Below are 12,019 nucleotides of genomic sequence, written 5' to 3'. Positions count from 1 at the left end.
TTTTAACATGAAAATCTGCAGCTCAAATGCTGAAAGAGAAAACATCCAACCTCTAATAATGAACACGAACATGACCAAAACTTGGATGCAATATTTCACACATGCTATTGAAATCCAACTTAATCCAACTTAAAACTCACACATGTTTTTATGCAAATGGTAACTTCAAATCAAATCGAGTTCTGATTGGACCAATCAGCATCTGAGAATGACGATACAAGTTAAATCCAGCACAAACAAAAAACCGATGCTGTTATATCATCAGATACACCAAACATCAGATTACACACACTTAAAGACCACATGAAATCAAAATTGTAGTTTTATCTTTTAGTCCATGTCTGTTAATTCTGAAGTCATCTACTGAATATCAGAGATTGACCATTATTAGTTTTTAATGACCAATATGATACTGATTAGCATCCGACAACCAACATGCATAGCCAATTTTTAAACACGATATTAAAATTCATTTAAAAATGTAACATTTACAGTCTTTTACTTCCTGCTGTCTGAATTCTGTTTTTTGTTTTTTTCATCAGTTCTTAAAGACTTTCAATACTCTATTGATACCAGCTATTGGATGAATTTTGCTGGAACGGGTGCACAAAGACAAATTTATTAAAGGACAACATTAAGCCGATCTATGGTAACATCGTTCCACGTGTTAGGCCAATAATCAGTTAGACTGATATTTTTAACTAGGGAGGCACCAATGTGTCTGCTGCCGATATTTATCAGCATATTACTGACCAAATTAAAACCATCGGAATATCAGTTATAAGCATGAAAATGCTGATATGATAAACCGATGGTTCCCCATCTGTCACTCAACGTTGTGTCGATGTAATGACAATAGGGGTCACTCTTGGGAGCCCGAGACACCTCTGGTCTTTGATAAAAGGCCAATGGAAATTGGCGAGCGGTATTTGCATGCCACTCCCCCAGACATACGGGTATAAAAGGAGCTGGTATGCAACCACTCATTCAGGTTTTCTCTTCGGAGCCGAATGGTCATGCTCATGCTTCACCTCTGCTGGATCTGACGGCGCATTTCAGCGGCTTCTCCCTCCTCTGCACTGGTGCACTGCAGAGAACGCCCCTGGGCGCTTCGGCAGAAAACAAGAGAGTATATTTTCTGAAAGAGCTTTTTTCCTCTAAAAGAGTATATATTTCTCTAAAAGAGCGGCACTCACGGAACATCTTTTTAAAGACGCCTCGGTCCTTCTACCTACAGGTTTGAGGCCAGCGCGGCTAGCACTGGGGGCGATTTGGAGACCCCATTGAGATCGTCTCCGCCGGGTATCCCCCCACGGATCTTCCATTCCCCAGCATGCTCGTCTGCCCCAATCAGGCTTCCGGATGAGTTCACCGGCTCGTCTCACGGCGAGTCTGGCTTCTTATTCGGAGCCCGCGAAGATGATGAGCTCGAGCGCAGCATCGGAGAGAAGGCTTGTCCAGTCGGACGCAGAAGCCTCAGCTGGGCTTCCCCCCTCGGGGACAATTGCCCAGTCACAGGCAGATGCCGAAATGACGGACATGTTTTCCCGGGTGGCCGCGAGCGTCGGGTTAGAGTGGAACCCTCCGCTCTCCCCTGAACCCTAGCGGCTTGATGATTGGTTCCTGGGCTCGCGGCGCCGCTCAAAGCAGCCAAGCTCCGCTCCAGTGCCATTCTTCCCATTATTACTAACCAAATTAAAACCATCGGCATATCAGTTATAAGCATGAAAATGCTGATATGATAAACTGATGGTTTATTTATAATTAATTAGTAACACACTTTGTAAAAACTCTTTGAATTCAAATGCACAATCTAGAAATAATAATAGCCATAATATGTAGGAGGGTTGGCACTCCTAAGAACATGTCATATTTAATTTTATTCTGTCTCGTTCACACATAATTCAGAAAAAACAACATAAATGGACGTGACGGTTGTGAAAGCGGCACTTTGCTATAGGCTACGTGATGAGGGAAACCATCTAAAACACTTTGAAACCAGCAGACTTTTGGGGCTTTTCCACTGCACGGTACAGCTCGCTTTTTGGGGGTTTTCCACTGTGGATAGTACCTGATACTTTTTTTAGTACCACCTCGGTCGAGGTTCCAAGCAAGCCACGCTGATATTAAATGTGACGTCAAAACCCTGAAGATCACTGATTGGTCAGAGAGAATCGTCACTTCCAGCTTCACTGGATTTGCGACACGGGACATCAACCTGCTAGTTAGCAACAGCGACAGCAATATCATTTGTTCACGCGACTTTCGAATTGTAAAAAGAAATGGCTGTGCGCAAAACCACGCCGTGGTCAATAAACGAGGTGCAGACGCTACACTCGTTAGCGACGAACGAAACGACGTGAAACGAAAAAGTCTTTCAGGAAGTATCTCAGCTGTTGGCCGCACATGGCTACCACCGGACCTACCAACAGTGTAGGGAAAAGTTAAAAAAACTTAAAAGTGACTACAGAACCATCAAGGACCACAACAGCTGGTGTGGTTCAAACAGAAGAAAGTGGAAGTGGTTCGACCAAATGGACTCTATCTATGGCAATAAACCGACGAGCAATGGGAGGGAGAGTGCCCTGGACTCAGCGTTGTTGGAGTCCACGATGGAGGATGGTACGTTTTGTTACGTTAACTCTATATTCTTCTTGAAAGCTTCACTTTATTTAGTTGACCAGCTACTGGAAAACTTGCTTCTAAAACAACCAGGCCAATTTAACTGTTACACTTGTGTATAATCACCATGCAACAACTGCTTTATGCAGCACAATGAGCTAGTAGCTAACAGCTAGCGGTCGTGTTATTGTTTATGGTCAGTAATGTTTGTGTCGCCTTTAAGATGATGTCACGGCAGTAGTGGCTGTGCAACTATGACGATTAGCCTATAATCCCACCCACGTTGAGGTGACACTAAACTGTATTGGAAAAGCAAGCTCAGAAAAGTAAAGCGAGCAGAGTCGAGTCGAGTCGAACCGTAACGTGCAGTGGAAAAGTGCCATTAGACTTATGAGATATCGGTATGATATCCATTAATGATGCATGACTGATTTAATTAAGATTAAAATTGCAATATGGCTTTGTACAATTACAAAACCTTAAAAGGCTGCGTTTCTGCATTAAGCACTTCAGTCAGCGCTGTGTGAGCAAGCGGCGCCCTCTAGCGGTCTAGACGGCATTATCTATTATCTGTTATATCACAAATAATACAGAATTTAAAAGGGGGTTTTGTTCCTTCGTTAAAACATTTTATTTTTACAAGATGTGTTTGACATTTCCGTGGAATTGCCCAACATATGCATAGTATGAATTTGTAATGTACTATCATATACAGTACATACATGTAAAATTCTGTTGATTTGAACTGCAAAAACAGAAGCACAAAAATGTTTTAGAAGTACAAAATATTTTTTTTTCATATCAATCATCATGTTAGCATATTTAGTTAGTTTATCATTTTATCTTCTATTTATTTTTGTGGCTGTGAACATTGTGAACAGATCCAATGTTCAATGTAAATTATTTATTGTTAGAACAGTGAAAAGCTTTTGTACCTCTTTGTAAATTTTTAAAAGCATACAGCAATTCCTACGTAAAACAGTTATCTGATGAAAAATAAGGTAAGTGGCAAAATATTGGCATCAGCCTATAGCTTTTTGTTAAAATCGGTATCAGTATCGGCAAAACATTTTCATATCGTGCATCCAAATTTGTAACCAATATTTATACGGGTTTACCGATAAAGTTAGACAAAAAATCTTAAATCTAATACACACACACACCTCAACCTAACACACACACAAACAAAAACACACAAACAAACACACACACAAAGACACACACAAAGACACACACAAACACATACACAAACACACACACAAACACATACACAAACACACACAAAGACACACACAAACGCATACACAAACACACACACAAACACACAAACAAAAACACACACACAAACGCATACACAAACACAAACACACATAAAAACACACACATAAACGCATACACAAACACACACACACAAACACACACACAAAAACACACACAAAAGCATACACAAACACACACACACACAAAAAACACACATAAACACATACACAAACACACACACACACACAAAGACACACACAAATGCATATACAAACACACACAAAGACACACACAAACAGCACACACAAAGCATACACACACACACACACACACACACACACACACACACACACAAAAACACACACACAAATGCATACACAAACACACACACACACACACACACACACACACACACACACACACAGACACACAAACACACACACAGATACACACAAACAAACAAACGCACACACAAACACACAATCTCAAATATGAATGAAGTCAGGGGCTTTGGACAAGTGTATACTGCAACTAAAGCAAGTTAAATTAATTAACTGAACACACAATATTACCAGTAGTTTTTTAAAAGTAAAGTCTTTCTCTTTTTTATTCCCCTTTTCAGCATGACCAATTCCCAATGTGCTCTAAGTCCTCATGGTGGCGTAGTGACTCGTCTCAATCCGGGTGGCGGAGGACGAATCTCAGTTGCCTCCACGTCTGAGACTGTCAATCCACACATCTTATCATGTGGCTTGAGCACGTTACCGCAGAGACGTAGCGCGTGTGGAGACTTCACGCTATTCTCCGCGGCATCCACGCACAACTCACCACGCGCCCCACCAAGAGCGAGAACCACATTATAGCGACCACGAGGAGGTTACCCCATGTGACTCCACCCTCCCTAGCAACCGGGCCAATTTGGTTGCTTAGGAGACCTAACTGGAGTCACTCAGCACGCCCTGGATTCAAACTAGCGACTCCAGGGGTGATAGTCAGCGTCTTTACTTGCTGAGCTACCCAGGCCCCCCAAAGTCATTCTCTTATGGGAAAATGGACCAAAAATATTGATGACATCATCTTGAACTAACACATGTCTCCAAATGTTTGTCCAACACAATGCTCTCTAGTAATATAATGTCCCTTCCCCTGATATAATATATATATAAATCATAGGCAGGCACTCTGTGAATTGGTCTACAAAACTAAATTTCAAGCATTTAAGCATCAGCCTTCTGATTAAAAGGTTTTTATGATCATGAGAAACATACATTCAGTCAAGTGTGTAGTTTTGACTGCTAGTGTACTTCAAATAATACCATGGCACTGCCAACGTATACAAACATGGAGGAAGTTAAGAGAGAAACAATAAAAGTGACAGAAAGAGAATAAGGTCTCGTCCTGAGGAAACCATCACTCTCTCGATTCTCTCCTCTACTTTGATTTATCTTAACTCTCTCTCGCTCTCTCTCTCAAAACAGCAAATCCTACCTGTTCTCATCCGAGTCTCCATCCGTCTCCATCATCTCTCCTCTTGATCTCAACAAACAAACACATAAAACAGAAACTTCAAGCACCCACACACCTGCACTCACTCATACAAACTATGACAGGAAGTGAAACAGGAAATCCAGTTGAGATGATTTGACATCTGCAGTCTTTTAGTGCTCATATTTAGTTTCTGAAATGAATATGTACAGTCTCATATTTGCAGGATAAACATACTCCTGTATCGGTATACTCCTCGTGGTTTTACCATGGTACTTTGCTGTAGTAATGAACACCAAAACTGATCAAACATTTAATAAGCATGAACTGTCTGAACAGTGAGGTATGCCATTACAGAAATGTACCATAGTTTCTACCAAAATGCCATGATTACTACATATAGTATTACTACTGTAAAAACATAACTAGCGTTTGACACTTTCTGAAGAAAAGGAGTGATGTACGTGCAAAACTTTGCTGCCACAATGCCAGGATGTTATGAGAGGTCACTAGGTGTTTCTACGCCATTGTAAACGTGTTGTTGTGTATGAACGTGTGTGACTCTGCCCTCTGGTGGTGGTGGTAAAACCAGAACAGACTTACTGTAAGAGTACAGCTGAACTGTCATCTGTCTTTACACACAACTGAAAGTGCAGAGCAGAGCTTGAGTCATCAAAATAAGTTTGTGTGTGTGTGTGTGTTTATGTGTTTGTTTGTGTGTGTATGCATTCTTCTTGTGTGTGTGTGTGTGTTTGTGTGCGTTCTTCTTGTGTTTGTGTGCGTTTGTTTGTGTGTGTGTGTGTGTTTGTGTGTGTGAGTGTGTGTTTGTTTGTGTGTATCTGTGTTTGTTTGTGTGTGTCTGTGTGTGTTTGTGTGCATTTGTGTGTGTGTTTGCTTGTGTGTGCATTGCAGTGTGTATTTGTTTGTGTGTGTGCGTTTGTGTGAGTTTGTTTGTGTGTGTATGCGTTCTTGTGTGTGTGTGTGAGTGTGTGTTTGTTTGTGTGTGTGTCTGTGTGCATTTGTGTGTGTTTGTTTGTCTGTGCGTTGCAGTGTGTATTTGTTTGTGAGTGTTTTATTGTTTGTTTGTGTGTTTGTTTGTGTGTGCGTTTGTGTGAGTTTGTTTGTGTGTGTGTGCATTTGTTTGTGTGTGTTTGTTTGTGTGTATCTGTGTTTGTTTGTGTGTGTGTGTTTGTGTCTGTGTGCATTTTTGTGTGTGTTTGTTTGTTTGTGTGTGCATTGCAGTGTGTATTTGTTTGTGTGTGTTTTTGTTTGTGTGTACGTTTGTGTGAGTTTGTTTGTGTGTATGCATTCTTCTTGTGTGATTGTTTGTGTGCGTTCTTCTTGTGTGTGTGTTTGTCTGCGTGTGTGTTTGTGTGTGTCTGTGTGTGTTTGTGTGTCTGTGTATATTTGTTTGTGTGTGTGTTTGTTTGTGTGTGTGTTTGTGTGTGCATTTGTGTGAGTTTGTTTGTGTGTTTGTGTGTGCATGTGTGTGAGTGTGTATTTGTTTGTGTGCGTGTGTGCGAGTGTGTATTTGTTTGTGTGTGTGTGTGTGTGTGTGTGCAGTATTTCTTACAAGACTTAGACACAAATGCCATTTTTTGACATGTCTTTATTAACTCTTTTCACATATCCAAGTTTGGAACACGGAAGTAAACTTATTAAAACATATTCCAGGGTAATTTAAAGTATAATTGTAACAATTCTCTGGCTTTCTTTTGAAGGAGGAAGTGGGAGCCGTGAGAGTAACAGTCCACGCGAGTCTTTTATTAGACATACTTTCAAATTTGCACACACACAAATAATGCTTATCAGCAGCCGGTAACACACACAGGAACACACAATGTTTTGTGCATCTCTCTCTCTCCCCTCTGGCAGTCTGTACTGCTCTTTTATCCCTCTCAGCTCTCACTGCAAACACAAAGAGCTGTTAGAGATAATTTCCCACAGGTGTCAATCCTTACCGTTCTTCCTCTCCACAGACGTCGTTTGGCCACGCCCACATCACCATAATAATGTTATAAATTTACACTAAATTATTTAAAAATTGCAAATAATAAATGTTTGCTAGATTTACGCCTCATCACAGTCTGTGAAAAGAGTTTGTTCTCTTTAAAACTGAAAGAAGGATCAATGACGCAACGCTAATTTTTTTGTTATTCAAAAATACTTTAAAAAAGCAATTCACACAAAACACTTTTATCTATCAAATTATTGTCATGTGGTGTAACCAACATGCAGGTCGATCACTATTCTGTTGTCATGTGAAAAAAAAATTAGAGCTGTCAAAATTAACACGTTAACACATGCGATTCATTAAAAAAGTTTAACACAATTTTTCTTAATTGTGATTAACGCATATATATCGTTAATAAAGCATAAACCAGCAAAATACTGGTGGGACTAGGGTGGAACCTTTGTGATGTGTCCACCAGGAGTCATTACACTGACGAACACACACACTCAACAGCGACAGGAAAGGACCACTTAACACTATTTGTATGTACAAAACAATCCCAGATGGGACTTGTGATAGAAATCCATTATTTTTCAGCCTAAGTAAGGTGCAATTTACTACCACAGAAGCACATCAAGTCTTAACTGTCACCAAAACAAAGAATGAAGCTTTTCATGTGGAGTTTAAAGCGGCGCTTGACACTGGCATTGATACTATGGAAGGCTTTGTTTGGAAAATGTTAAAAATGCATTATATAGTTACATATTGTTTTGCTTTCTTTCCTAAAAAGGAAATAAATGCATTCTGATGAGAAAGGAGTTTATATTGAGTCAAATTTCAGTACTTTCAAAATATGCAATTAATCGCGATTAACTATGGAAAAAATATGCGATTAATCACGATTAACTATGGAAAAAATATGCGATTAATCACGATTAACTATGGAAAAAATATGCGATTAATCACGATTAACTATGGAAAAATATGCGATTAATTGCGATTAACTGGGAAAATATGCGATTAATCACAATTAACTATGGAAAAAATATGCGATTAACCGCAATTAAAAAATGTAATCAAATTATAGCAAAACAAAAAACAAAACAAAAAAAAAACAGAGAGAATGCCTTTAGACCCTCATGAAATTTTAGACATTTTGATATTTTTATGAAACGGCATATTTTGTTCAGGTCAAATGGAGTAATCATGAAAAACTTCGATATTCATGACTTAAAAATTAATGATATATATATATATATATATATATTTATACTGTATATATTTAAGTTTGAAGACTTAGTTTTGTACACTCATGTGTATTCAAGGTGTAAAGAAAGTATTTTAATACATTTTACTTGATGATTACACCACTTGACATTTTTAAAGTCATTAAATCAATTGTTTTGTTAAAAAAAAACAAATGCTATTAATGTGTCAAAAATGTATGAACTAAAATGGACACAATGATTACATTTCCACACACTCTGCATGTTTTAAACAAGAGATTTCTTATTTTTATATCTTCTGACACAATACAAATGACCATTTGACCGATTTGAAAGAGCTGAAAAAGTTTGTTTAGTAGAATGAGTAGGGTTTTTTATGCTGTGGGACAAATAAAAATCTTCCACTAAACACAGATGAACCAAACTGTGAATGCAGGTTTGTGACTGATTTCTTTATTTTATATTGTACATTACTTTCTGATTTATTTTATCGATCTATTTAAAATGGCTTACATGAAAAATGACTTATGTTGGGATAAATGAAAGCTTATTTTAATAAAGTAAAAGTGGCAGTAATGATTATATTGTTACTGCTATTTTAAAATGAGTATTTGCTGAATATAAGCAACTTGTGCTTGGTTTAAATTTTGTATATTATTTTATTGAAAACGCATGTTGAAATCCATGTATCAAATATGATACAACAGTCTTTTGAGGAATATCTCTCAATCTCCATTACATTACATTCATGCACACCACAAAACAAATCACAGAGCTTTGAAAATTCTGACATATACATTTTATAAGATATATTTAAAGTGTGAACTAATATTTCTGTGTATTTTCATATATGCAGCCTGCTCTGTCATTATAAAGATCTCATTATTTTACATTACAAGCTATTATGATGTCATCTTACCAGAAGTTCCTGAGACAAGTTTGACATTTTCACTTTTTTAAATGTCAGTATAGTGTTTGGTGCATATTGAAAAAATAATATTTTATTCATTTCAATCCATATTTATAGAGCAAGGAGAGGAAGTTGTCATGGTCAAACTCTCAAACATTTAGTATCTCTGAAAAGTCCAGAGAGTCCTCTGATAATACCCCAAGATTTACCACTGTAGAAAAACATACATAACAAATGTCCTACACACAAATGAACTGCTGCCTCAGGAGGAGAATGACCTTTAAAGCCTAATGGATCAAATATGATATATAAAAAAAAGTGCATTATTTTTTTTATTTTTTTTATGATTTATTTATATAGGTCGTCCAATGGTACTAAAAACAGTTTAATGTAAAAACATTTTTTTCGTATGTCAGGCTTTACAGGGTTAAAACTCCAGGTGTCTCAGTAGCAAAAATGTAGATGCATGGTTTCAGCATGCTAAATTAACACATATTCGCATACGAACATGTTTTACGGGCAACATGTAACACAAAAATACTGTAATAATGAAAGTAAACTGCAAAACTAAATATTCTACAGTAATGGTGACCCTATTGACCTGAAGTGTTTCACCTTAATAGGGTTTAATTTCACAAATGAGATATACATTATAGTGTTTTGTGCCCAACTGATACCCGCTTATCCCACACTATCTGCTCACAAGTGTGTGTTTGTTACTATACACATGTTCAGGCACAATGACACGTATGTTTGTATGTGCCCTTGTGTTAACCACACTCATCCTGTGTGTAGAACCGCTCGCCTGGGAACTGTTTGTTTTGTTTATGTGAACTGTGTTTGTTGTTGCAGAGAACAGCTTCACTTCACATTTACTACGATTTACACCCCGACATCAAGTGCTTTACTGTGTGTGTGTTTGCTGCGTCGGTTTTGCCTCGATCCATTATTCATTTCCCCCCTGTGTATTTAAGCCTCTCTCTCACACACACACACATACACACACACATACACACACACACACACACACACACACACACACACACATTGGTGTAGACATGATTTTTATACTGTACGAACTATAGATTCTATGAAATGTCCTCATAAACCACATTTATAGCATAATACCCTTATAATTACCAGTTTGTAACCTAAAAAAATGTCCTCGTAAATCACTTAAACCTGCCCACACACACACACACACACACTCACATACACACAAACATATGTGGTTTAACTCAATCAAAAACACCCTCAAACAAGAATTTTCACACAGAGAAAAGGACAAGATTTATAGATTTATTACAGCTGCAGTGTGTGTGTGTGTGTGTGTGTGTGTGTGTGTGTCTGTGTGTGTGTGTGTGTGTACTTTGAGCATGTTTGATGGTGTTTGACTTGTTCTGTGTCAGTGCAAAAAGACACTATTGATTACGTCCCTGTTCAAGACAGTAAATCTCCACTAAACTGAAGCATTATTGAATTAAAAGAAAAGAGTGACACTGAACTGCAATCTAGTAAAGTACAAAAAAAATAAAAAATACTTATGTATTTTAACCTAAAAAAACTCTATTTAGAAGAACATTTAACTCACTTTTAGCACCACACAGTGGACATTTCACCTCAGAACTGTCGCGATACGTGTAATGAACCACGTAATATCATTTTGCACAAATGTTGCCACATTCACTACATTTTTATGAGATCAGGCTGGTCGCTAACTTCCCAACAGTTAGGTCTCAAAATCATTCCATGTAAAAACCTGTGTGTGTGTTTTTTCTTACCCTGGTGGGATGGTTCCTCGGCTCGGCGTCACCGTGATGCGTTGTGTTCCCGGGCGGTTCAGATTATTCTGTCCGTTAATAGTAAGCGTGTGTTTGGCCGGCAGGGTGACCAGCGCAGGGGCACATGGGAAATTTACCCCGCTCATCTCCACTTTCCCACCCCCTCCTCCACCTATTGAAATGTTGTTATGGTGACCTCCGGCAACTGTCATCGTGGGCGACCAAAGGGAGGTGCCAGCAAAGGTTTTGCTCTGTCTCACAGCAGCAGCGTTCTGATTGGCTCCGCCCTCCGTCCCGTACAACTTCCTCCTCTGCTGCAGGGCCAGTAAGGCATTGGATGCCACTCGTGTGCTGTGCACCAGTAGACATTGCTGGCACGTGCACGGGGTGCCCGAGTTGGTGCCCACGGGCCAGGACTGTGATTTAGGTATGGATCCAGCAATGAGCGGGTATGCGAGGTCCATTCGCCGGCGGATACGTCGTTTTCTCTGGCTCTGCCGGTTGGTTTGCGACATTCCATCAAAATCCACCAGATAGCTGAAGCCGAGCGAGCTCAGGTCGAGCCACGGGTGCTGCTTCTCGTATGCGTTCTGGATGCTAACGCACAATTCCATGTCATACGGCATCCAAGATCCACAATCGTTTTCCCACTCCCACACGATGCCCTTGCCCGGAGCAGACGACGGATCGTAGAAATTTCGCTGCACGGGTCGCATCATGCCTACAGAGAAACAGGAGAGAAAGTGTTTTACTTATGTTGGACCATTTCACATTGTACTAG

The 12,019-nt window shown here is 39.1% G+C and overlaps 2 protein-coding genes across 5 annotated transcripts in view; both read right to left on the bottom strand.

Annotated features, from left to right (window-relative positions):
- Nucleotides 1-12,019, bottom strand: part of LOC127414591 (fatty acid binding protein 1-B.1-like) — a 932,240-nt gene that overhangs the window by 789,026 nt on the left and 131,195 nt on the right. The gene's annotated exons all lie outside the window — the stretch shown is intronic.
- LOC127414557 (E3 ubiquitin-protein ligase DTX1-like) overlaps nucleotides 1-12,019 on the bottom strand; it is a 68,261-nt gene that overhangs the window by 20,794 nt on the left and 35,448 nt on the right. For both annotated transcript variants that reach the window (XM_051652669.1, XM_051652670.1), the window contains one exon: nucleotides 11,239-11,959. In XM_051652669.1, coding sequence (XP_051508629.1) covers nucleotides 11,239-11,959 — 721 coding nt within the window. The remainder of the gene's footprint in view (nucleotides 1-11,238; nucleotides 11,960-12,019) is intronic.

This window comes from Myxocyprinus asiaticus, chromosome 24 (assembly GCF_019703515.2).
Source record: "Myxocyprinus asiaticus isolate MX2 ecotype Aquarium Trade chromosome 24, UBuf_Myxa_2, whole genome shotgun sequence".
Lineage (NCBI taxonomy): Eukaryota > Metazoa > Chordata > Actinopteri > Cypriniformes > Catostomidae > Myxocyprinus > Myxocyprinus asiaticus.
This window is presented reverse-complemented; position numbering and strand designations above follow the sequence as displayed.